Source organism: Oryx dammah, unplaced genomic scaffold (assembly GCF_014754425.2).
Source record: "Oryx dammah isolate SB20612 unplaced genomic scaffold, SCBI_Odam_1.1 HiC_scaffold_1, whole genome shotgun sequence".
NCBI lineage: Eukaryota > Metazoa > Chordata > Mammalia > Artiodactyla > Bovidae > Oryx > Oryx dammah.
The window spans coordinates 7,866,265-7,893,365 of record NW_024070185.1 but is presented as its reverse complement, the minus strand read 5'-3'; the positions used below and the strand labels follow the sequence as shown (position 1 = coordinate 7,893,365).

Genomic DNA, 27,101 nt, shown 5'->3' with positions numbered 1-27,101 from the left:
GTGTGATCAACCGTGGTCAGGTTTGAGGTGTATTTTGTCAGTTTGTTAATTTGGGCTGTACTGGGTCTTCACTGCTGCCCGCCGCCCCTCTTGCTTGCGGAGCCCTGGCTCCTCCCCGCCGTGGCCTCTCCTGTTGCGGAGCGCGGGCTCTCGGGCTGCGGGCTTCAGCAGCCGCAGCGCTTAGGGTTAGTTGCTCCGTGGCGCTTGGAATCCTCCCAGACCAGGTATGGAAGCCGTGTCCCCTGCAGTGGAAGGCTGAACCGCCAGGGAGGTCCTGGATGTATTTCGAAGGTTTAGCTGCTGTGACTTTGTGAATGGGCTGTGAGAGGAACAGCAGGAGCTGCGCTGCCTCCTCCAGCCCTGCCTCTCATTCGTTAGGTGTCCTTGGGCCAACCGCTCAACCTCCCCGAACCTCTGTGTTTTCCCCTGAGGAGGAAAGCCCCTCTCCTATCCAGGATATTTGAGTGTTTGACATGCTTGTAGAATATGTCCGTGTACAGTGCTCGCAGAATTTTATTTAATCCCTTCCACAGACAAGGTTGTACACAAGGTTTACAGTTATTGCATATCTTTTATTTTTATGGTAGAAAGTTGAGTTACTCCTCCTCGGTTGATGACTCACCGTTTTCATGATGGGCTCATTACAAAGCCTTTTTGTTTTTGTTGGTCTTCTGCAGCCTTAATTTTCTCTCTTCCCACTTTGTCCTCAAGCACGACAGGCAACTATGTCCACTGTTGCAGCTTGTCCTCAGATAGGTGTATATCACTATAAACTATAGAGCACTGGTGTGTGTAGGTGTGCACATGTGTGCGTGTGTGAGTTCAATTTACCGAAGTAGGATTATGTTGTAGATCTTGTTCTGTTTCTCACCATTTTAACTCAGTACTCTTTTTCCAAGTTCTCTTCATATTGCTGTATGTACATCTGTCTCACTGCTTCTGATCACAGTGTTAAATTCCAGAGTGCCTGTGCTGTGCTGGGCTTAGTCGCTCAGTTGTGTCTGACGTAGCCTGCCATGGACGTAGCCTGCCATGGACGTAGCCTGCCATGCAAAGTGCCTACAGTGGTTCACTTATCCCACCCTCTAGATAATCTCCAGCTCCCTACAATCTAACAGCTCTGGTAAACGTCCTCACTCAGGTCCCTTTAGTCTTCAGCTGAGTTTCTCTGAGACCGTGCCTAGGGTGGGCTCAGCCAGAAAGCCGATGCGCGGGTCACCTCACAGAGAATGCCAGAAGACTCTCCAAATGCCTGTTCCACTTTGGCCCCTCCCACCATGATTCTTATTTCTACCATGTTCCTACCAACATTTGGTATTGTTCTCCTTCAAGTTTTTGCCAGTATGATGACTGGGAAATGGTGTCTCTCTTGTTTTAATTTGTGCTTCTCTCGTTACCAGTGAGTAAGTATTTCTTAGTAGAGTGTGCATGCAGAGACTTGAGACAGGAGCGTGGCTGGCATGTCGGAGGAAGGAGAAAGGCCAGTGTGGCAGGAGGGTAGTGCGCACAGGGAGACGGCAGACATTTCAGCAGTGGCCAGATTGTGTAGGGCCTGATATGCCCACTGGGCTGGTTTTCATGGGGAGCCTTGGAGAGCTGAAACCTTGAAAGTGTAGCAGTTGATAGACTTCTAGAAGATGATTCTGGTTGCTGGCAAAAAATAGATTGTAGAAGGGCAATGATTTGTTAGCAAATCATTAAATTTTTTTCTCCTTTCTGTGGACTGCCTGTGAATTTCCTTGGCCCACTTTTAGAAACTGGGTTGTTGGTTTTTTTTTTTTTTTTCTGGCCAGCTCCTTATATATTCTGTAGATATTAATTTTTCACTTAGACATTACAAATATCTTCTCCATATATTTCACCCGTTTGTTGACTCTTGGGTGGGTACCCTTTGTTAAAGAGAAGTCTTTGATTTTAATGCTAAATCTTTCAATAATTTGTGGTTTGTGCTTTTTAAGTGTTACTTAAGTCCTTCCTTATTGCATTACTAGAATATTCTCCTAGATTTTCTTCCATATTAGCTTTATAGTTTTACCCTTCATTTTTAGATCTTTAGTCCATTTTGATTCTACATTCATTTCAAGTGTGATAAGAATCCAACTTTGTTTTTTTCCTCCATCCAGCAAGCCAGTTTTCCTAAAACCATCGTCTAACAGCCTGTCCTTGACTGATTTTCTCATACATCAAGTGGCTTTATGCATATATGTATATGTAATATATAAAGCTTTGGCTGCATCCCATAAGTTTTGTAATATTGTGTTTTTGTTTTCACATTTCTGTCTGTGCTTTATAATTTCCCTTGTGATTTGTTCTTTGCTCTGTTATTTAAAAATTATTAATTTTCACGATTTGAGAGTTTTAATTTGGAGTATAATTGCTTTACAATATTGTCTTAATTACTGCTGAGCAACAACATAAATCAGCTCTAAGTATCTGTGTGTGCCCTACCTCTTGAGTCTTCCTCCGCCCCCACCCTACGCCTCTAGGTCTTGGCAGCGCACCGAGCTGAGCCCCTTGTGTTATTCGGCAGCTTTCTACTAGCTGTCTGTTTTACACTGGCAGTGCACGTACGTCGGTTGTACTCTCAGTTTGTCCCACCCTCTCTTTCCGCCTGCTGTGTGCAAAAATTCAGTCTCTACATCAGCATCTCTATTCCTGCCCTGCGAATAGGTCCCATTTTTCTAGATTCTGCATATATGCATTAATGTGCAGTATTTGTTTTTCTCTTTTCTGACCTACTTCACTCAGTATGACAGACTCTAGGCTCATCCACATCACTACGATGGCCCAATTCCATTCCTTTTTACGGCTGAGTAATGCTCCGTTGCATATGTGCACACATCTTCTTTGGGCAGTGACCTGTTGGTGGGCATCTAGGCTGCTACTGTGTCCCGGCTGTTGCACATGGTGCTGCAGTGGACATTGGGGTACGTGTGTTTTCCTGAATTATGATTTTCTCAGGGTATATGCCCAGTAGTGGGATTGCTGGGTCATATGGTAGTTTCATTCCTAGTTTCTTAAAGAACCTCCATACTGTTTTCCATAGTGGTTGTATCAGTTTACATTCCCATCAACAGGGCGTCTACACCCTCTCCATTTTGGTTAGCAGACCTTTTGATAATGGCCCTTCTCACTGGTGTGGTGATACCTCATTACAGTTTTGATGTGCTTTTCTCTAGTAATGAGTGATGCTGAGCATCTTTTCAGGCATTTGTTGGCCATCTGTATGTCTTCTTTGAAGAGACATCTATTTAAATTTTTTGCCCATTTTTTAATTGGGTTGTTTTTTTTTGAAATGGAGCTTTATAAGTTGCTTGTATATTTTGGGGGTTAAGCCTTTGTCAGTTGCTTTATTTGCAGTTATTTTCTCCCATTCTGAGAATTGTCTTTTTGTCTTGTTTATGGTTTCCTTTGCTGTGCAAACAGAGAAGGCAGTGGCACCCCACTCCACTACTCTTGCCTGGAAAATCCCATGGACGGAGGAGCCTGGTGGGCTGTAGTCCATGGGGTCGCTGAGGGTCGGACACAACTGAGCAACTTCACTTTCATGCATTGGAGAAGGAAATGGCAACCCACTCCAGTGTTCTTGCCTGGAGAATCCCAGGGACTGGGGAGCTTGGTGGGCTGCCGTCTTTGGGGTCGCACAGAGTCAGATACGACTGAAGTAACTTAGTGGTTAGCTGTGCAAAAGCTTTTAAGTTTAATTAGATCCTATTTGTTTATTGTTTTTGTTTTCATTACTCTAGAAGGTGTGTGTCAAGGGGATCTTGCTGTGATTTATGTCAAAGAGTGTTCTTTTTTTTTTTTTCCTCTAAGAGTTTTATAGTATCTGGCCTTACATTTAGTTCTTTAATCCATTTTGATTTTATTTTTGAGTAGGGTTTTAGAAAGTGTTCTCATTTCATTCTTTTACATGTAGCTGTCCAGTTTTCCCAATACCATTTATTGAAGAGAAGCTCTTTCCTCCATTGTATATTTTTGCCTCCTTTGTCAAAGATAAGGTGCCCATAGGTGCATGGGTTTATCTCTGGGCTTCCTATTTATCTACATTGATATTTCTGTTTTTGTGCTATGACTGTACTCTGTTGATTACTACAGCTTTGTAGTATAGTCTGAAGTCAGGAAGCTTGATTACTCCAGCTCTGTTTTTCTCTCTCAAGATTGCTTTAGCTCTTCAGGGTTTCTGTACAAACTGTAAAGTTTTCTGTTCTAGATCTGTGAAAAATGCCATTGGTAATCTGATAGTGACTGACTGGATGTGTAGATTGCTTTGGGTAGTTCAGGCATTTTCACAGTATTCTTCTAGTCCAGGAATATGTGCTGTGTCTCTAGCTGTTTGTGTTATCTTTGATTTCGTTCGTGATTGTCTTATACTTTTTTGTGTACAGGCTTTTGTCTCCTTAGGTGGGTTTATTCCTAGATATTTTATTCTTTTTGTTGCAATAATGAATGGGATTGTTTCCTTAATTTCTCTTTGTGAGCTTTCCTTGTTAGTGCATAAGAATGCAAGGGATTTCTGTGTATTAATTTTGTATCCTGTGACTGTATTAAATTCATTGATTAGCTCTAATAGTTTTCTGGTGGCATCTTTAGGATTTTCTATGTATGGTAGTATCATGTCATTTGCAAACAGTGACAGGTTTACTTCTTTTTCAGTTTGTATTCTTTTTATTTCTTTCTCTTTGATTGCCATGGCTAGGACTTCCAAGACTATGTTATAATAGTGGCAAGAAGCCGCACTCTTGTGTCTTTCCTCATCTTAGGGGAAATGCTTTCAGTTTTTCACCATTGAGCAAGTTGTTTGCTTTTGGATTTGTTGTATATGGCCTTTATTATGTTGAGGTAGACTCCCTCTATGCCCACTTTCTAGAGAGTTTTAATCATAACTGGGTGTTTAATTTTGTCTTTCCCTGCATCTATCAAAATATTATCATATGGTTTTTATCTTTCAGTTTGTTAATATAGTATGTCACTTAGATTGATTCATGTATATTGAAGAATCCTTGCAACCTTGAGATAAACCCCACTTAATTATGGTGTATGATCCTTTTTAATGTGATGTTGGATTCTGTTTGCTAGTCGGATTCTGTTTGAGGATTTTTGCATCTATGTTCATCAGTGATATTGGCCTGTAATTTTCTTTCGTGTGTGTGATATCTTTGGTTTCTGTATCAGGGGAATGGTGGGCTACTAGAACGAGTTTGGAAGTTTTCATTTGTCTGCAGGTTTTGGGAAGAGTTTAAGAATAGGTGTTAGCTCTTCTTTGAATGTTTGATATTAAGAGAATTCTCCTGGGAAGCAATCTGGCCTTGTGCTTTTGTTTGTTGGAAGATTTTTTATCATAGTTGTGTTTTTTTTTTTTAAATTATTCATTTGTCTCAATTGGGTCTTAGTTGCAGCATGTGGGATCTAGTTCTTGATAAGGGATCAAACCCCTGGCTACCTGCATTGGGAGTGCGAGTCTTAACCCCTGGACCACCAAGAAAGTCCTGACCATAGCTTTGATTTCAGTGCTTACGACTGATCTGTTCGTCTTTCCTCTTTCTGGTTCAGTCTTAGAAGGTTGTACTTTTCTGAGAATCTATGCATTTCTTCCAAGTTGTCCATACTGGCACATAATTGCTCAAAGCAGTCTCTTAGGGGTCTTTGCAGTGTCACTTGTAATCCCCTTTTTCATATTTCTGAGTTTACTGATTGGAGTTGTTCCTTTTTTTCTTAAGGAGTCTAGCTGATGGTTTATCTATCTTGTTTGTCTTCTCAAAAAAACAGCTTTCAGTTTTATTGATCTTTGCCATTGTTTTCTTCATTTCTTTTCCATTTATTTCTGCCATGATCTTTATGATTTCTTTCCTTCTACTAACTTTTTTTTTGAAGGGGGTTCTTCCTTTTCTAATTGCTTTAGGTGTAAGGCTAGGATGTTTATTTGATATTTTTATTGAGGTAGGGTTGTATTCTATAAAACTCCCTCTTAAAACTGCTTTTCCTGCAGCCCATAGGTTTTGGATCATTGTGTTTTTGTTGTCATTTGTTTCTTAGTACTTCTTTATTTCCTCTTTGATTTCATCAGTGATCTCTTGGTTATTTACAAGGATATTGTTTAGCCTCCATATGTCTGTATTTTTTTTGTTTTTCTGTAGTTGATACCTAATCTCATAGGATTGTGGTTGGGAAAGATGCTTGATATGATTTCAGTTTTCTTAAATTTACTGAGGCTTGGGTTTTGTTACTGATTTCTGACTTCATCCCATATGGTCAGAGAAGACACTTTGTATAATGTCTATCTTTTTTTTGACCCCGCTCTGTGGCATGCAGGCTTAGCTCCCCCCACCAGGGATTGAATCCATGCCCCCTGCAATGGAAGGGCAAAGTCTTAACCATTGGACTGCCAGGAAAGCTGCCATATCTGTCTTTGTAAATATCTTGAGACTTGCTTTGTGGCCTCATATACAGTCTATCCTGGAAAATTTTCTGTGTGTGTGTGTGTCCTGTTGGATAGCGTGTGTATATCTGCTAGGTCTAGTTAGTTTAAAGTTAGTTTATTGTATTAAGTCCTCTGTTTCCTTATGTATATCTGTTTGTTCTGTCCATTACTGTGAGTGAGGTATTAAGGTGTCTATTATTGTAGAACTACTTCTCCATTTACTTCTGTCAGATTTTGCTTCATATATTTGATTTTCATTAGGTGTGTAAATGTTTATAATTGTTATACTTTCCTGTTGTGTTGAACCTTTTATTGGTAGGTAATGTCCCTTGTCTCTTATAACCATTTTTGATTTATAAACTATTTTTTCTAACATTAGTAAAGTCTTTCCTTGCTGTCTTTTGGTTGTTGTTTGCTTGGAATATCTTTTTCCACCATCCCTTCAATTTCAACTTGTCTATATCTTTGGATCACAAATGTGTCTCTTATGAGAGTATGTAGTTGGATCATATGTTTTTATCCACTCTGTCAATATCTGTCCTTTAATTGAAGAGTTTAATCCTCTTGCATAGGTTAATTATTTGTCATTGTGCTATTTGTTCTGTATATGCCTTAAAGCTTTTTTGGTCCCTCATCTTCTGTGTTAATGTCTTTTATTGTGTATAGTTGATTTTATGGCAATGAAATGTTTAAAATTTTTTCATTTACTTTTGTGTTTATTCTGTAGCTGTTTTCTTTATGGTTACCGTGGGGATTAAATTTAACATCTACAGTTAAAATACTCTTAATTTGAATTTATACCAATTTCACTTCAAAAAATACAAAAAGTCTACTCCTTTATAGCTCTGTCCCCATCCCTTTCCATGGAGGTCATAAAATTATGTCTTTATGCTTTGAGCCTGAGGGCATAATCTGTTTCTTTAAAAAGTTATTAATCTCTTAAATCATGTATAAAATAAAACATGCAGTTATAGGCCATAGTTATAGTAATACTACCTTTATAATGGCCCGTGTATTTACCTTTTGAAATCTTGTTTCTTCATACAGCTTCAAGTTACTGTCTAGTGCCCTTTCATTTCACTTTGCCGGACTCCCATGAGCGTTTCTTGTAGAGCAAGTCTAGTGGTCAGAGGCTCCCTCAGCTTTTGTTTATCTGGGAATGCCTTCATTTCTCCTTCACTTTTGAAGGACAGTTTTGCAGGCTATCAGATATGTAGTTGACAGTTTTTCCTTAACACTTTGAATATATCAGCCAACTGTCCTCTGGGTCCAAAGTTCTTGAGTTCTTGTTGTGGGTCTCTGTGAGTTAATCTTACTTGGACTGCATTGAGCTGCTTGTTCATATTCACATCTTTCAGCAGATTTGAGAAATTTTCAGCCATTGTCTTTGCAGATGTTCTCTCTGCCCTTTTCTCTGTCTTTTCTCTCTGTAACTCCCACTGTGTGTGATGGTCGGCCTGTTGGTATCTGATAGGTCCCTTAGGTTCTGTTCATTTTTCTTTAATCTTTTTTCTTTCTGTTCTTCACACTTGATGATTTCCATTGTCTTATCTTCTAATCCTCAAGTTTGCTAATTTTTGTCTTCTGCCTATTGGGAATCTGCTTTTGAATCCCTCTTGTGAACTTTTCATTTCAGTTCTTAAAACTTTTAAGCTCCAGAATTTTTTGGTTTCCATTTAGGTTTTCTATCTCTTTTATCAGTGTTCCCATTTTGTTCACACATTATATTCTTGACTTTACCCACATTTTCCTTTAGCTTTTTGAGCATCTTTAAGACTGTTGTTTTAGTCTTTGTCTAATACATCATCTTCCATGAGGTCTTTTTCAGAGACAGTTTCTGTTGATTTATATTCACCTTTTGAAGAGGCCGTGTTCTCCTGCTTATTTCTCTGCGTTGTGATTTTTTTTCCTCTGCTCAGCACTGGACATTTGAACCTAGTAATGTGGTGACTCTGGAGATCAGATTTTCCCTCTTCCTTGGGATTTGATGTTTTTTGTTTTGGGGGGTTTCTTTTGTTTTTGTTTTTTTGACTGTTATGGGATGTCTCTATGCAAGGGATCAGCCTGAGGTATAAAGTTAAGATTTTCTCAGGTCTTTTCTGAGCCTGGGTTTGTTCAGTCACAGTTACTTCTTAATTTTCCCTAAATGTACAGTTGTTTTCAAATGTCCTGATCTTTAATGTCTGGTTCCTGAAAGAGGAAAAGTGAAGAATGAAGAGAAGTGAGGAGCAAGCCGACTGGAAGTCATCGATTGGAGGTGGGGGCAGCTTACGACAGTGGCAGAAATCGCAACAACAGTGGCTGCCTGCCTCTTTGCACCTCTGTGATCAGAATCAGCAATCAGCGATCATAGCACAGATCTCTGGTGTTTGAAGAACAGGGTCCTCTCTTCCTGTCTTGGCTCCTATAAAGTGTTGCTCTAGCAACATGTGGACAGCTGCCTGCCACTGGGCTAGGGCTGGGGAATGGGTAGCTGCTCTTTTATTAAGAGCTGAATTTATCCAAAACTAACTGCAGTTTATTATCCAAGTCTTTCCCTAGAAGTTTAATAGACATGAGAGTTCCAAAGTAGTTACATAGAGGGATTCTGGCAGCGCAATTGTTATCCAGGTGGGAAGAGAGATTCTTACTTCTTCTGGTTCCACTGTCTTCCAGAGTCCTTTGCTTTCACTGAGTTATGAGGTTTTTGTTTGTTTTTAAGTGTATTGTGGTATAATTCCTTTATCAAATATAAGATTCACAAATGTTTTCTCTCAATCTGTGGTTTGTCTTTTTATTCTCTTCAACCGTGTCTTTCAGAGAGCAAACATTTAAAGACATACAATTTTTAGTTCTTTTGTAGACTGGGCTCATAAGATCTTATCTAAGAAATCTTTGCCTAACCAAAGGTCACAAAGATTTTGTCCCATGTTTTCTTTTAGAAGCTTTATAGTTTGGGGGTTTTGGATATATGATTCATTTTTAGTTGGTTTTGTGTATGGTTCTTACAAAGATCCAAAGTCTTTTTTCCATATTGCTATCTCATTGTTGTGGCACCATTTCTTGAAAAGCCTGCCCTTTCTTCAGTGAATTGTTTTGCACTCCTTTGTCCATATATAAGTGAATATATTTCTAGACTTTCTTCTCTATTGTGTTGGTCTGTTTGATGCCATTGCTGCCACAATGTTAAAGGATCTTTAAATTATACAGTGTTAGATATCCAATTTTGTTCTTACTCATAGTTGTTTTGGTTATTTGAAGTCATATGCATTTCCTTGTGAATTTGTTTTAATTTACTTACTTATTTTTGGGTACGCAGTGCAGCTGGTAGGATCTTAGTTCCCCAACCGGGGATTCAACCTGCACTTGCTGCAGTGAAAGCACAACATCCTAACCACTGGACCACCAGAGAATTCTTCCATGTGAATTTTATTTATTGTTTGTTTTGTATTTATTTTTTGCTTACTGGAATATAATTGCTTTACAGTGTGTTAGTGTCTGCTGTACAGCGTGAGTCAGCCATATGTATACCTGTGCCCCCTCTGTGAACCCTCCCTCCCCCTCCCCTCCCCCCCCCCCACTCCCCACCCTTCCCCTCCATCCCTCCCCTCTCACCCCCAGCCCGCCCAGGGTCATCGCAGAGCAGCCCTGAGCTGCGCTCCCTGGGCTTTAGGGCAGCTTCCTGCTGGCTAGTTTTACACACGAGAGCATATATACGTCAGTGCTACTCTCTCAATTTGTCCCCCCTTTGCCCCTCCCGGCTGTGTCTACAAGGCCATTCTCCGTCTGCACCTCTGTTCCTGCCCTGCAATAGTTCAGCAGTACCATTTTTCTAGACTCCCTGTATATGCATTAATGGACAATGTGTGTTTTTCTGTTTCTGACTCAGGTCACTCTGCATGACAGGCTCTAGGTTCCTCCACCTTAATAGAACTGACTCAGTTTCATTCCACCTTATGGCTGAGTAATATTCCCCTGTTTATTTGTACCACGTCATCTTTACACGTTTATCTCTCGATGGCCATCTTGGTTGCTTCCATGCCCTGGCTGTTGTAAACAGGGCTGCACCTGCATGAACCTTGGGATACTTAGGTTTTTTTGGGTTATGTTCTTCTCAGGGTGTATGCCTAATAGTGGGATTCTTGGCTCTTAAGGAGCCTCCATACTGTTCCCCACAGTGGCTGTGCCAGTTTACATGCCCACCAACACTGTAAGGGGGTTCCTTTTCTCCACACCTTCTCCAGCATTATTTATTGTTTGTAGATTTTTTTGAAGATGGCCGCTTTGGCTGATGTGAGGTGTGATACCTTATTGTAGTTTTGATTTCTGTTTCTCTAATAATTAGTGATGTTGAGCATCTTTTCTTGTGTTTGTTAGCTATCAGTATGTCTTCTTTGGAGAGATGTCTGTTTAGGTCTTCTGCCCATTTTGATTGGATTATTTTATATGTATAGAAAGAGAGAGAGCGAGCTCCATTCGCTGTCTGTATATAAGGAGATTAATCCTTTGTCAGTGCTTTGTTTGCAAAAGCTTTCTCACATTTTGAGGGTTGTCTTCTTCTTTATGGTTTCTTTCGTTGTGCCAAAGCTTTTAAGTTTAATTAGGTCTCAATTATTTATTTTTTGTTTTTATTTTCATTATTCTGGAAGGAGGGTCAAAAAAGATGTTGCTGTGATTTATGTCAAAGAGTGATTTTTTTTTCTGTTTTCATCTAAGAGTTTTGTAGTATCTGATCTTACATTCAGGTCTTTAATCCATTTTAAGTTTATTCTTGTGTATGGTGTTAGGGAGTGTTCTAATTTCATTCCCGCCATCCAGATTTCCCAGCACCACTTATTGAAGAGGCTGTTTTTTCTCCATTGTATATTCTTGCCTCCTTTGTTATAGATCAGGTGATCACACGAGCTTGGGTTTATCTCTGGGCTTTCTATCTTGTTCCATTGGTCTATATTTCTGTTTTTGTGCCAGGACTGTACTGTTGATTACTGTAGCTTTGTACCGTAGTTTGAAATTGCAGAGCCTGATTCCTCCATCTCTTGTTTTGCTTTCTCAACTTTGCTTTGGCTATTCGGGGTCTTTTGTGTTTCCTTACAAATTATAAATTTTTTTGTTCTAATTCTCTGAAGACTGCCATTAATTTTGATAGAAATTGCATTGAATCTGTAGATGGCTTTGGGTAGTAGCAGTTCAGTTCAGTTGCTCAGTTGAGTCCATCTCTTTGCGACCCCATGGACTGCAGCACGCCAGACGTCCCTGTCCATCACCAACTCCCAGAGCTTGCTCAAACTCGTGTCCATCTAGTCGGTGATGCCATCCAACCATCTCATCCTCTGTCGTCCCCTTCTCCTCTGCCCTCAATCCCTCCCAGCATCAGGGTCTTTTATAATGGGTCAGTTCTTGGCATCAGGTGGCCGAAGAATTGGAGCTTCAGCTTCAGTCAGTCCTTCCAATGAATATTCAGGACTGATTTCCTTCAGGATTGACAGGTTCGATCTCCTTGCAGTGCAGGGACTCGCCAGAGTCTTCAACATCACAGTTCAAAAGCATCAGTTCTTCGGCATCAGTCATGGTATATTTTTTCACCTGTTTGTGTCCGCTTTCATTTCTTTCATCAGTATTCTGTGGTTTTCTGAGTACCGGTCTTTTCTTTCCTTAGGTAGATTTATTCGTGGGTATTGCATTCCTTTGTTGTGATGGTAAATGGGATTGCTTCCTTACTCTCTCTTTCCGTGCATTCATTATCTATTTGTGACTGCACTGGGTCTTTGTTGCTGCGTGTGGGCGCTCTAATTGCAGTGCTTGGGCTTCTCATCGCGGTGGCCTCTCTTGCGTTGGAGCGTACGCTCTAGGCTCGTGGGGCTCGGTTGAAGCACTGCATGGCCTCAAGTGTTGTGGCTTGCGGTCTCTAGAGTGCTGGCTTGGTACTTGTGGTGCACAGGCTTAGTTGCTCCATGATGCATGGGATCTTCCTGGACCAGGGATTGAACCTGCAGCACGTGCAGTGCAGGTGGATTCCGAACCACTGGACCACCAGGGCAGCTCTGTGCATTAACTTTGTGTCTTGAAACTATCAAACTCATTGATGAGGTCCAGTAGTTTTCTGGTGGAATCTTTAGAATTTTCTGTGGATAGTAACATGTCATTTGCAAACAGTGACAGTTTTACTTCTTCTTTTCCAATTTGTATTCCTTTTATTTCTTTTTCTTCTCTGATTGCCGGAGCCAGGACTTTCAAAACTGTGTTGAACAAGAGTGGTGAGAGTGGACATCCTTGTCTTGCTCCTGATCTTAGGGAAAATGCTTTCATTACTGTTTTTCACCTTTTGAGAATGATGTTTGCTGTGGTTTGTCATATATGGTCTTTATTATGTTGAGGTCGGTTCCCTCTGTGCCCATTTTCTGGAGTTTTTATCATAAATGGGTGTTAAATTTTGTCAAAAAGTTTTTTCTGGATCTGTTGAAATGACCATATGATCTTTATTTTTTCATCTGTTAACATGGTATGTCAACTTGATTGATTTGTGTGTTTTGAAGAATGTGTGCATTCTTGGGATAAACTTCACTTGAGCATGATGTATGATCCTCTAATGTGTTGCTGTTGTTCTGTCCTTAAGTCATGTTCATCTCTTGGGGATCCCACGCACCGCAGCATGCCAGACTCCCCTGTCCTTCAGTATCTCCCAGAGTTTGCTCAAATTCATGTGCATTGAGTTGATGATGCTATCTAACCATCTCATCCTTTATCACCCCCTTCTCCTTTCACCTTCATTCTTTCCCAGCATCAGAGACTTTTCCAGTGAGTCAGCTGTTCACATCACAGGTGGCCAAAGTATTGGTGCTTCAGCTTCAGCATCAGGCCTTCCAGTGAATTTCAGGACTGGTTTCCTTTAGGATTGACTGGATTGATCTTGCTCACCAGAGGACTCTCAAGAGTCTTCTCCAACACCACAGTTTGAAAGCACCAATTCTTTAGTACTCAGCCTTCTTTATGGTCTAGCTGTCACATCTGTATCTGACTATTAGAAAAACCATAGCTTTGAGTATACGTTCCTTTGTCAGCAAAGTGATGTCTCTGCTTTTTAATATGTTGACTAGGTTTGTCATAGCTTTCCTTCCAAGAAGCAAGCATCTTTTGACTCCGTGGCTGCAGTTACTGTTCACTTAAGTAGTTGTGGCACACTGACCTAGTTGTTCCATGGCATGTGAGGATCTTCCTGGACCAGGATTGAACCCATCGCCCCTGCACTGGCAGGCAGATTCTTAACCACTGGATTACTAGGGAAGTCCCAGCCAGTTGTGATTTTGATCCAGATTGTGGTGAATCTGTTGATAAATGAACTTGGTGAGAACTAACATCTGACATCTTAATATTGAGTATTCTGACTTATGAACAAATCTGTTACTCTATTTGTCTTATTTAGGTCTCAAATATTTTTCAGCAGTGTATTATATTTTTCACTCTAGGTCTTTTACATCATTCGTTAGAATTTCTCCTATGTCTTTCATATTTTGATGCTATTTCAAGTGGTGTTTTTACAGTTTCAACTTCCTATTCCTTATTTGTATTAATCAAGTTTTTAACTTCCTGTATTTTATGACACATTGCCATCTTAGGGCTTGCCACTCTCAAGGTTAGCTAATTTCTTTTGTTATTGTTGCTTTGTTGTTGTTTAGTCGTGTCCCACTCTTGCAACCCCATGGACTGTAGCCCACCAGGCTCCTCTCATTCTCCAGGCAAGAATACTGGAGTGAGTTGCCATTTCCTTCTCCAAAGGATCTTCGTAACCCAGAGGTTGATCTTGAGTCTCCTTCTTGGCAGGTCGATTGTTTACTACTGAGCCACTTGGGAAGCCAGCTTATTTCTAGAGAGAGCAAATAATTTGCTTACTAGCCTGCCATTGATATGCAAGCTATTGATTTTTGTATATTTTTGTATCCTTCAGCTTTACTAAATTCATTTACTTGAATAGCTTTTTTAAAAATAATTTTCTTCAGATTTCCTAAATAGGCAGTTGTTATCTACAACTAAAACCAGTGTTATTTCTTCCATTTCAACCTAGATGCCACTTATCTTGTTTTCCTGCCCTGTAGCACTGGGTGTAGCTGGTAGTACAATGTTTTTATTTTAAAAAAATCTTTTTTTTAAAAAAACGTTTGGCTGTCCTGGGTCTTTGTTGCTGCTCATGGGCTTTCTCTAGTTGCAGCTAGCAGGGCCTACTCTTTAGTGCGGTGCACAGGCTCCTCCCGTGGCAGCCTCTCTTTTGCAGAACGCGAGGCTCCAGAGCGCTCAGCCTCAGCAGCTGCGGCACGTGGGCTCCGTGGTCGCGGCTCACAGGCTGTAGAGCGGGGCTCACTAGTTGTGGGGCCCGGGGTTAGTTGTTCCACAGCATGTGCGGTCTTCCCAGACCGGGGATCGAACTAGTGTCCCCTGCATTGCCAGGAAGGTTCCTAACCACTGGACCACCACGGAAGCCCCTGGTTCCACAGTGTTGAATAGAAGTGATGAGAGTGAAATCTTAGTGTTATTCCTGGAGTTAGTGAGAAAGCATTCAGCTTTTTACCATTAAGTATACTCTTAGTGGTAGAGTTGCTTTTGGTAAATGCAGTTTTTTAGGTTGAAGAAGTTCACTTCTGTTCTTAGTTGGCTGAGAGTTGGGTTGTTTTGTTTCATTTTAAAATCTTGAATGGCTGTTGGATTTTGTCATGCATTTTCTATATCTGTTGAGATGAGCATATGGTTTTTCTTTTTCAGTTTAATACAGTAACTTACTTTGTTAAAACTGCCATGCATTTCTGGAATAAACCTCAGTTACTCATGATTATCCTTTTATGTATTGTTGGATTTACCTTGTAATGTTTTGTTTAGAAATTTTATATCTAGTTTATGAGGGCTGTTGGTCTGTAGTTGTCTCGTCATGTCTTTGGTTTTTGTATTAGGAAAATGCCAGACTTTAGATGTGAATTGAGAAGTAAATGTCTCTTAAATATTTTATGGAATTCATCAGTGAAGCCACCCAGGACTGGAGTTTTCTTTGTGGGAAACATTTTAGTGAAAATTTCAGTTTATTTATCAGATAAAGAATTAACTAGGTTATTTGTCCTTGAATGATCTTTAGTAGTTTGTGTCTTCTTTGGAATTTGTCCATATCATTTACGTTGTGAATTTATTGGCATAAAATTGTTCCTAATAGTCCCTTAGTATTTTTTAGTGTCAGTGGAGTCTATGTGATTGTAACCTCTCTCATTTCTGACATTGTTAGATTGTGACTTTCATTTTTCCTGATCAGTCTGGCTAGAAGATTATCAGTCTTAAATGATCTTTTGAAGCAGTCATTTTTGCTTTGTTTTTCCCCACAGTCTTCTCTTGTCTCTTTCATCAATTTTTTCCTCTCTTATCTTTGTTATTTAATATTTTCTGCTTTGGATTCAACTTGCTGGTATATTTCTAGTATAGTGGAATCTGAGGTCACTAATTTGAGACCCAAATATTCTTCATTAATTTCCTTCTTTCCTAGTATAGATGGTCTTCTCAGACTATCAGCCCCACCCAAATCTTCTCTCCCGACACTATAACTTGGAAAATCTCAAAACAGTACATTGGGGCAGTCATCAGACTCATCTTGTTTCTCATCTCCCAGAGATCTTTCTTTGGTGTCTTAAAAATTGTTTGAAGTTCAGTGTCTTGAAAACAGTTCTCATATTTTGCTTCCTTATTTTGGTTGTTTCAGGTACTACAGTAAATATGGTCCCTGAAATTCAAACTTTGCCAGAAGTGGAAGTGACAAGAATATGAATTTTCAAAATATACTTTATAAGAGGCATTCCACTGTGTTGATCAGTTGTGGATATCTGATGGAATTTTCTTTGCTAGGATTTGACCCATGTTGATAACTTTCGCTTATCCAAATTCACAGTGCAGTGATGTTGGGCATGGGGGTATTTACAGAACTCAGGAAGAGTAGCTGTAGGAGTTTTCTTCCTAAATTAGGCACTGTATAAATAAAATTACCAATTCTGGATCAGTATAAGAAATCATAGTTTAGGGAATATTCACAAGTTTTAATGTGAAAGAATTGGGGCAATTGGTGGCAAAGCGAAAGGAAAATTAGAACTATCAAAAAGTGTAGACAAAAGAAAATAACAGGAAAAGGAAGACAAAAATCCCAACTAAGGTAAAATAAATTTATTCAAAACTTACTGATAACAAAATTTATGATTAGATATAGCATTTACTCTGTAGTTATCCTTGACTTATAATAGATATTGCAAGTTAATAGGTTTTAAAGACTGGGAAAAAAGGATATTTATTTTTCAAATCAACTGTTGCAAATTTGGAAGGAAGTAAATTCTGAAATGAATGGTTTTCTATGCTTAGAAATAGCTCTATACAAATACTTAATACATCAACTACAGATTTATTTTTCTTATTCTTTGAAGTAAGACTCCTAATAATCTCCACTGAATGAATTGGCCTAGTGTGAATGACTTTATATATTAAAATTTTTTTAATATATGTATTTTAAGTAATTCATGGCTCAGATTTGAATGATGGAGGCATGAGGTTGTTCCTCCATTCAACTAATAAGGGAGAAGGAAGTTGAATACAGCCACGCAGCAGAGGTGTTGCATGTTTGGTGGTCTGGAGACTGCCTCAGTAAATCACGTGAGTTTTTTGGTTTCCCAAGGCATATAAAAGTTGTGATACACTATACTGTAGTCTGTTAACTGTACAATAGCATTATATCTGAAAAAATTATATTTTAATTTAAAAATACTTTATTGCTAAACAAAATGCCAGTGATCATCTGAGCCTTCAGCGAGTTGTAACCTTTTTGCCAGTGGCAGGTCTTGCCTCAATGCTGATGAACCCTGACTGATCCGAGTGGTGGGTGCTGAAGGTTGAGGTGGCTCTGACACTTTCTGAAAATAAGACAAGAGAGAAATTTGCCACATTGATTGACTCTCTCCTTTCATGAACAATCTCTCTGAAGCGTGCAGTGCTGTTTGATAGCATTTTTCCCACAGGAGAACTTTCCTCAAAATTAGAGTCAGTCTTCTCAAACCTTCTTGCTGCTTTATCAGCTAAGCTTACGTAATATTCAGATTTCCTTGTTGTCATCTCAACAGTCTTTACCAGGGGTAGACTCCGTTTCAGGAAAACGCTCGGTTCAACTCCTTATCCATTAGAGTTTTATCACGAGACCACAGCAGTTCACTCGCATCCTCATATGCTGCTTCTGTTTCTCTTGCTGTTTCCACCGCATCCGCAGTGACTTCCTCCTCTGAAGTCTTGAACCCCTCAACGTCATCCACGGGTTAGAATCAACTTCTTCCAAACTCCTGTCAATGTTAATATTTTGACCTCTTCCCGTGAAGCACAAATATTCTTGATGGCATATAGAATGGTGAATCCTTTCCAGAGGTTTTCAATTTACTTTGCCCAGTTCCGTTAGAAGAATCGCTATGTATGGCAGCTATAGTCTAATGAAATGTATTTCTTAAGTAATATTTGAAAATCAAGTCGGATCCACAGTCTCCAGAAGGGGCACTGCGTTAACCGGCATGAAGACAACGCGCATGTCGTTGTATGTCTCCATCACACAGGAGGTGCCAGGTGCCTTGTCAGTGAGTAGTAGTGTTTGGAAAAGAATCTTCCTTTCTGAACAGTGGATCTCAACAGAGAGCTTAACATATTCACTAAACCCTGTTGTAAACAGATGTGCTGTCATCCAGGCTTTGTCGTTCCGTTTATAGGGCACAGGCAGAGTAGATTTAACATAATTTTTCAGGGCCCTCGGACTCTGGAAATGGTAAATGAGCATTGGCATCAGCTTTACTTCACCACCCACATTATCCCCTCAGAAGAGAGTGTATCTGCCCTTAAAATCTTGGAAGCCCGGCATTGACTTCTTTCTAGCTGTTAAAGTCCTAGATGCCATCTTCTTCCAATATAAGGCTGCTTTTTTTAAAGTGTTATGTATTTTTGGCTGTGCTGGGTCTTCCTTGCTGGGCTGCGCTTTTCTCTGGTCGCGGCGAGCAGGGGCTTCTCATCGCGCCGACTTCTCTTGCTGTGGATCACAGGTTCTAGGGTGCACAAGCTGCGGTCGTTGCGGCACGGGAGCTCAGCAGTTGCGGCTCCCCGGGCTCTAGGGCACAGGGTCAGTAGTTGCGGTGCATAGGCTTAGCTGCTTCACAGCATGTGGGCTCTTCCTGGACGAGGCATCGAACCCCTGTCTCCTGCATTGGCAGCTGGATTCTTTACCACTGAGCCACTAGGAAAGCCCTAGGCTCTTTTGTCTACATTGAAAATCTGTTGTTTGATGCAGCCACCTTCATGAATTACCTTAACTGTATCTGGATAACTTGCTGCTGCTTCTACATCACCACTTGCTGCATTCCTTTCATGTGATGGAGACAGCTTCTTTCCTTAAATCTCATAAACAAGCCTCTGCTTGCTTCAGACTTTTCTTTCATAGGTTTCTTTCCTGTCTCCATCTTTAGAGAATTAGAATCAGGGCCTTGCTCTGGACTAGGCTTTGACTTAAGGGAATGTTACGGCTGACTGATCTTAAAACTTACTATCAGCACTTAGGCTTTTTCTGTTTTCTTATCATTCTTATTTTCACTGGAGTAGCAGTTTTAATTTCCTTTGAGGACTTTCCTTTGCATTTACAACTTGCTAACTATTTGGCATAAGAGGACTAACTTTTGGCCTATTTCAACTGACATGGCTTCCTTACTAAGCTTAATCTTTTAGCTTTTGATATAAAAGTGAGATGTGTGACTCTTCCTTTCATTTGAGCTCTTAGAGGGCATTATAGAGTTATTAATTGGCTTAATTTCAATATTGTTGTGTCTAAGGAAATAGGGAGGCCTGAGGAGAGGGAGAGAGATGGGGAAACAGCCAGTTGGTGAAGCAGTCAGAAGACACTTATTTCTCAGTTACGTTTGCTCTCATATATGGGCATGGTTACTGGTGCCGCAAAACAGCTACAGTAGTAATTCAAAGTTCACTGATGACAAAGCACCATGACAAGTATAACAAAATAGCAACGACAATAATAAGGCTTGGAATATTGTAACAATTACCAAAATGTGATGCAGAGAGAAGTGAGCAAATGCTACTAGGAAAATGGCGCCAACAGGCTTGCTGGACACAGAGTTGCAACAAACATTCAGTCTTTAAAAAGCACACTATCTGGGAAGCTCAGTGAAGTGAGTACAATAAAACGAGACCTGCCTGTACAGCTGGTGATTACGACTAACCATCTCTGTTTGAAGAAGTAATCATATACTTTGAGTTGGGAGTATATATGTCCTTAAGCATAATTTATGTTTTTTTTTATAGATTTGTGGGACCACTGGGTACCATCATCATAAAATGTAAGGATTTTCGAATTATTCAGTTGGATATTCCTGGAATGGAAGAATGTTTGAATATAGCCAGTTCCATTGAGGTAAGTGTTTTGGAAATAAAATGTGATAAAAGAAGGAACTTTATTTTCTGATTCACTGTAACTCTTATGTTTCTTTTTTAGATAAATATCATTTGAGTCATATTCTGTGATTCCGATCTGGAAGACTGAATGCAAAGCCTTACCCTGAATCATTGTTACAGGAATGTAAAAAGATTTTATTGACTTAGAGCAGTTATTAATGTTACTTATTCTTCTGGGTTCATCTGTTGTAGCATGTGACAGGATTTCCTTCCCTTTTAAGGCTGAATAATATTCCATTGTGTGTTTATAAATGTTGAGACTTTTTGAAAATCTTACTTCTTTTGTAAAGCAAGTAATTATCACCAATGATTGTAGTCTTTTGTTTGTTTTTAGTAAATTTGAATTTCCATATATCATGTTTGCTTGAGATAGGATGTGTTCATTTTATATTTATAGAAATGATAGTGAACATATATCCAGATTACAAATAATAGAAATTTTACTTGGATAATTTAGTGTTTAAATTGAATCAGTTCAGTTCAGTCACTTAGTTGTGTTCGACTCTGTGACCCCAGGAACCACAGCACTCCAGGCCTCCCTGTCCATCACCAACTTTCGAAGTCCACCTAAACCCGTATCCATTGAGTCGGTGATGCCATCCAATCATCTCATCCTCTGTCATCCCCTTCTCCTCCTGCCCTCAATCTTTCCCAGCATCAGTGTCTTTTTCAAATGAGTCAGCTCTTCGTATGAGGTGGCCAAAGTGTTGGAGTTTCAGCTTTAAAATCAGTCCTTCCAAGGAACACCCAGGACTGGTCTCCTTTAGGATGGACTGGTTGGATCTCTTGCAGTCCAAGGGACACTATTTTCTTTCCCACTTTAACCAACTATTTTGGTATACACTCATTTTTAAAATTGCTTTATTTTAAATCATTACCACTAAATTATAGCAGTTAACTTTATGTTTATAGTATTTTCTAGATAATTATAGAGACATATTGAGGTTTTTTTTCCTTCTGTCTTTTAGTGCCTAATATGGGCTTTGTGTGCAGAATAACTGCCTTTGGCTTAACTATTAAATGGAGGCAGAAAGGCTTAAACCTGTAACTAGGATTTCCTTTGGCTTCTAAACAAAAAAGCAGAAATAGAAGAACTGTTATGGTACTGAGAAAATGGCATGTAGTATTTTTCTTTCTGCTTTTGCTAAATTTTTCTTACGAAAACAAGAAGATAAGCCGAACACTTTGTGTTACATATTCATCATTGGAAATAACATAGGAATGCTGACTTGGCTGAATTTGTTGACATGAGTGAGAATCGCACTGTACCTTCTAGGCTGTTGAAGGGAAATGCTGTCTTGCTCTTTGGGCCAGGTAATGCCGCTCACCCATTTCAGTGGAGCATGTTTTTTTTTTTTTTTTTTTCAGTTGTGGGGTTGGGTTTTCACTGACCCATGCACATTTTTTTTTTCTTATCCCTTTTATAACTTGTAAGATAGCTGGTGGATGTTGGTGAAATTGCCTGTGGTGAAGAAACAGGGCAAAAAAGCCTATTACCCCACTCTGATGGCATTTACTTAGCTTCATTAGCATTTGACACTAATCATTTGTTTATTTAGCTATACATATTAAATATTATGTAAAACTCTGTAGAAACTGACTGACTATGGAGAAACCCTTATGGCTGAGAAGCGGCCGCAAATTCTGAGCCACTCTTGTAACGTGGCCTTAGAAAATGAATGCTCCGTTGATTGTTTTCCCAGCATAGGATGTGCACACTGTGCCCTTGGCCTCTAGCTTTTTCCTGGCATCCAGTTTTCCTCTGTGCCTCCATGCAGCTTGATATAATTTGGTAGTAATAAGTGAATTCTTATAAAGCATAGTTGAGCTATTCTTTATTATCAAAATTCATATACTCAAAATCTGCTCCCCGAAGTAGAATCCCACTGGAAGAATAATAACTGGCAAGTGCTCAGTTTTCTAAATTATAGTAGGAAGTCTGATGAACCATTTTTTTCTGTGTAGTTTCGGTTGTCTTTTAGGGTTGAAATGACTTTATTTCTTTTGAGCATTAATGTGTTTGAAGGAAAAGTTCTGTCTCTAGCTACATGAAATGTAATCATGACAAGTCTGAGTGCTTATTGCCTGCTGGAATGTTTGTGAACATGGATTTAAAATAATGATTGTACCAATCACCATTAATATAGTATGGAGGTTCCTCAGGAAATTAAAAAAGGATGTGTCATCGATCGAGCAATCCCACTTCTCGGTGTCTATCTGAAGGAAACAAAATGATTGTTTTAAAGAAAGATATCTGTGCTCCCATGTTCATTGCAGCATTATTCATAATATTCAAAGAATATAAAAACCTGAGTGTCTGTTGATGGATGGGTGAATAAAGAAAATTATACACACAATGTGTGCACACAGGTACACACATACAGTGGAATATTATTCAGCCGTCAAAAGGAAAGCAGTCCTGCCAGTTGAAACAGCTGCATGAACGGTGGTGTGAACAAACAGTGGATGAAACTAGAGGGCGTTGTGCTAAGTGAAATAAGCCAGACAGAGAAAGACAGATACTGCATGGTATCACTTGTATGTGGAATCTCAAAAATAAAAGGGGGAAACACATAGAAACAGGGAGTAGAAAAGTGGTTTCCCAGGGCTAGGGGTGGGTGAAATAGGGAGAGGTTATTAAAAGCTACAGATGTTCAGTTATAAGACCTGAGAATCTAATGTATAACATAGACTATAGTTGGTGACACTATATTATGTAACTGAAATTTGCCAAGAGAGTAGAACTTAAATGTTCTCAAAAGCAACAACAGAGGGTAAATATGTGAGGTGATGGATGTGTTAATTAACTCAAGGGGGAAACTCTTTTACAGTGTGTTTGTGTATCAAATCATCACATTGTACGTTAGAAATATTTTACATTTTATTATCAATTTATACTGCAGTAATGCTGAAAATGTTTTTTAATATTGCAAAGAATATTTTAAGTAGTAAAATAATAAAATTTAAAAATTAAATAAAGGTTCTACTGACCTGATCTTTCTGTGACTTAGAGGGAGGTAGCTTTACTCTGAGAGCTTGGGGGTGTTAGCATGATGTTGGGCCCCTCGCGCCCCTCCAGCTGAGTGTCTCCAAAATTACAGCAGTTTGAACTGCGCTAATTGATTCTGGTGTCTTTGTTCTTCTAGCCATAGAAATGCTTTCTAAAACTCCCCTGTCAGAAGGAGGAAACTGCCAGGTGATGGGGGCGTCCCGTCTCTCGGTTCCTCATCTGGTCAGGGTTCTTTGGCGTTGTGCTTCAGATGGCCTGTAGGCTCGCTTTGGGGCCAGGGAGTTGCTGCCCCAGTTTGAGAGTGGTTAGCGTAGCATGAAGGCCTGAGGGCGTCTGGTCACTCTAGGGATGGAGGGAGTTTCACACTGATGGAGGCTGCGTGCAGCATCCAGTAGCTGAAATTAGAGTCTGCTACGTGTCACGTACTGTTCTAGCCCTGCTGCACACATTCTCTTAATGCCTCAACAGCCCTAGGCGTTGCCCTGTGAAGTTATTTCCTCCACTGACAGCTGAGGTGTGGAGTGGCCACATTACGTAATACCACTGTTGGCACTGGCATCTGGAATTTGAGTCCAGCAGTCTGACTCTTTGGCTACTAAGCTTTTTTTACAATTGCTCAGAAACTCTGATTTTAGTAATTTACATATGTAGTTAATAACTGGATTTTGAGCCAAGGCCTGACTGATTAACTGCAGCCTGTTCTCTAATCCCCAGAAATATTTGGACCTTTTCATTAGGCCTTATTACATGGTCTCAAGAAGAGGTTTTTTTCATTTTTCTTCTAGAATAGGTGTGCACATTGTTTTGTTCTTTTGTTCATTCAGCAAATGCTAATTGAGTGTTATGTGCCAGACACCGTGTTAGAGGCTGAAAATAAGGTATAATTGTATCTAGTGATAAATATAATGTTAGAGAAATGTACTAGGTGTCCATCATTTTAGGCCATATTTGATGAATATCAATTCGGCAATTAGAAAATGTTTGGAATTGTGACACGTTCCTTTTTTCTTTCTTTACTTCTTTTTTCCCCTAGGCATTATCTACCCTGGACTCCATCACTCTGATGTACCCTTTCTTTTACCGGCCCATGTTTGAAGTGATAGAGGATGGCTGGCATGCTTTCCTCCCTGAGCAAGAATTTGAACTCTACTCTTCAGCTGTGAGTAACTTTTGAGAGAATTAATGGGTAATGAGAAATAACGCGGCACTTTACTGGTGAAAATGATCGCTTCCTTTTGACAAGTAAAGGAAGTGGCTGCTAGCTATTAGTGCTGCAGCCTCTGCCATTCAAAGATTTGCATAATTGTTCTCAGTGCTACAGCTTAAGTGCTTTTCCTTCTAGTAGATTTGCTGATAAAGCATTGAGATCTTCATAAAGATAGTCCTGTTTTAATTTGGGGGTGTTTTAAAAGTGTTCCATAGAAGCAGTTTTATATATAGTAATTAGGTTCTGAGCCATCCCCGCAGAAGTCTGTTGAACTCACTGTGTACCCCAGAGAGCATCAGAAAACCATGTATATCGATTTCTTTCTGTGGGATAGTTTTTGTGATTTCATGATTTGGGTTACTAAGACCGGTGTACTTCTTTGTCTTTGGACATGAGGCATCTGTTTTGGTGAATTCCAGTGTTCTCCTCTTGATGGCTGTTCAATAATTGTGATTTCAGTGCTCTCTCAGGAGGAGCTTGAGTGCATGTCCTCTTACTGTGCCATCTTGAACCAATCCCTGAGTGTGATTCTACTTACAAAGGTTTTTTGATTGAACCAAAAGAGAAACATTTGTGTCTTGCATTGAGTGTGCCTTCCCCTTTACTCTTGGCTGGCCAGAATATACAGATACCTCAAAAAAGAAATGGGCTGTATCTCATTAAGAAAGAACCTAGAGTTGTCCAATAAGTAGATGCTTTTGATCTGCAAAAAAAAAATTTTTTTTAACTTTTTCTACTCTACCTCTCTAAATGGGTCCTGAGAGGATTGAGAAGTAGGGACCAGGTGCCATGAAATTTAAAGAACAAAGACGTCCATAGCAGCAAAGTGAAAAAAGAAGGGGAATTTTATATTCTTGCGTATAGAGTATTTTTATATAGCTTGTGCTACCTGTGTTTACATTTATTTTCAAGGTCTTTATAGCATTAAAAACTACATAGTAAACATTCTCAAATGCATGATGCTTTTCTTTCATACCAATTGACTACTACCTGACGGCTACCTTAGAGGAATCCGTAGTTACTTCCTAGGTGGAAAACAGCAGTCCGAATTTGATCAGGAAGGGAGATGTCTGGATGATTTTCCTGGTTTTCCAAAAAGTATCAGTGTAAATTATTCATCTTGTAGTTAGGTGCCATATGTGAATCACTCTAGGTCTACATTCAGCAAGCCAGCGTTCAGATCAGTCTCCTGTTCTGTTCAGAAATCCTGTGTGCTGACAACAGCCATGATGTGACTGTCCAGCCTCTGCTTGCAATCTCTAGTGCAGGAGGATTTGCAGCATCACACAGTGTCCCAGTCGGTTACCTTCCTGATGCTGAGCTGACGTCCCTGCACTCAGACCTCATGTTTCTGATATGGCCTGTGGTACTCAGGTTGCCTTATTCCTCTACTGTAAATTGTTCTTCAAATTAAGAAGTTTTATGTCCCCACTAAGTTTTCTTTTCTATAGATTAAATATGAGTATTTACTTCAGCCTTTTCTCATACCACTGAACTCAGGGCCACACCCTGTCTTGATTGCTTTTCTCGGCAAGACCTTCAGTTTGTCACTGATTCTCATAAAAGATAGTACTCATAACATTTAGTGTAGATTGGAACTATTGCTGATACTTTAAGGTAGCCCAAAGTTGCATAGCCTCTTTCAGAATTAAATTACTAATGAAGGCACAGAGGAAATGACATGTTAGAGCAAAGCAATTCTGACGCAAACTGCTGGGAAACTGCTTAGGAGGCTACTGAAGTAATGATTGGATCAATAACAGAGGGGTTATAGTGCAGAAAATTTCAGGAAGTGGAATTAAAAGGACTTGGTAACCCACTCATTGGATGTGAGAGGTACAACAGGCAGTGGCGTCTAGGTTTTACTGCTGAGATGGGAAAGACAGAAAGCGAAATGTGCATGACAGGGAGTGAGTTGAGTTCAGTTTTGAAGATGGCAAATTCGAAGGGCCTGTGTGGTGTACATCATTGTGTATGTATAAGAGATAGTTTAGAGCTTGAGAGATCTCTGTTAAAAATAAAAAATTGAGAGTCATCAGTGTATACATTGTGTACATTGTGAGAATCATAGGCAGAAGTTGAGATTACTGAGGGAAAAGATCTAATGTCAGTAGGGACCAAGGACTTACCATGTAAGGACAAGTGGAGGAAAAAGCCAAGGGAAGAGCAAGTTTCAAGTAGGAGGCGGCCACCAGTGTGAAAGCTTCTTTTCATGGTTTATTGTCTCCTGAGCTAGAATACAAGCTTTAGGAGGCTGGGAACCATGTCATTCTTGTTCCCTACTGCATTCTTAGTACATGGTTTGCAAGCAGTAGGTATCTGTCAAGTCAGTAAATACAGGAATGTGTGCATTTGTGCAGGACAGGACAAAGGTATGATAAGTCTTTATATCACTGAAATCCTCCATCAGGTAGACATATATCACTTCATCAGTATTCCTTAAGGAAGGTTTTTTGATCATCTAAAAAACTTCCTGAATAGTATTAGCCAGTCCCTATTTCTCTGTTATATCCGAAAGAGATATGTGGTATTGAGAAGACAGAGTACTCAAACTATCTCTCAAATTATTTACATTGCATCCCAGATATTAATGTTGACTGCTTGACTTTCTGGGACTTTGTTTCCATGTCTATAAAATCAAAGTGTTGGATAAATGATCTGTAAGAGTTCTTCCCCTTTTAACATATTTTTATTCTAGGATATAATAAAATACTATTTCAGATACTTTGCTGAAATGCACATATACAGTATATATCTGTACTTCCCCAGTCTACCACTTTAGAAATTATATACAAAAAAGACGATGATAAGGTAATGGTTGACTAGCCCCTGTCTGACAAGATCTCCTGCAGATATCAGTGACAAACTGTGAATAAAGCAGAAAAACTTGAAGCTCTGGTGAGTGAACAGAAAGCAGCGTATTTTAGAGGGAGGGGAGGAGAAACTTAGAGGAAGTGAACGGCAGAGTAAATTTCCTTTTTGGGGGC

General features: G+C 39.7%; 1 protein-coding gene across 1 annotated transcript in view; it reads left to right on the top strand.

The window, feature by feature from the left end:
• MTMR9 (myotubularin related protein 9) overlaps nucleotides 1–27,101 on the top strand; it is a 65,585-nt gene that overhangs the window by 3,947 nt on the left and 34,537 nt on the right. The window contains exons 2-3 of the mRNA XM_040233886.1: nucleotides 19,748–19,856; nucleotides 23,941–24,066. Of these exons, the coding sequence (XP_040089820.1) occupies nucleotides 19,748–19,856; nucleotides 23,941–24,066 (235 nt within the window). The remainder of the gene's footprint in view (nucleotides 1–19,747; nucleotides 19,857–23,940; nucleotides 24,067–27,101) is intronic.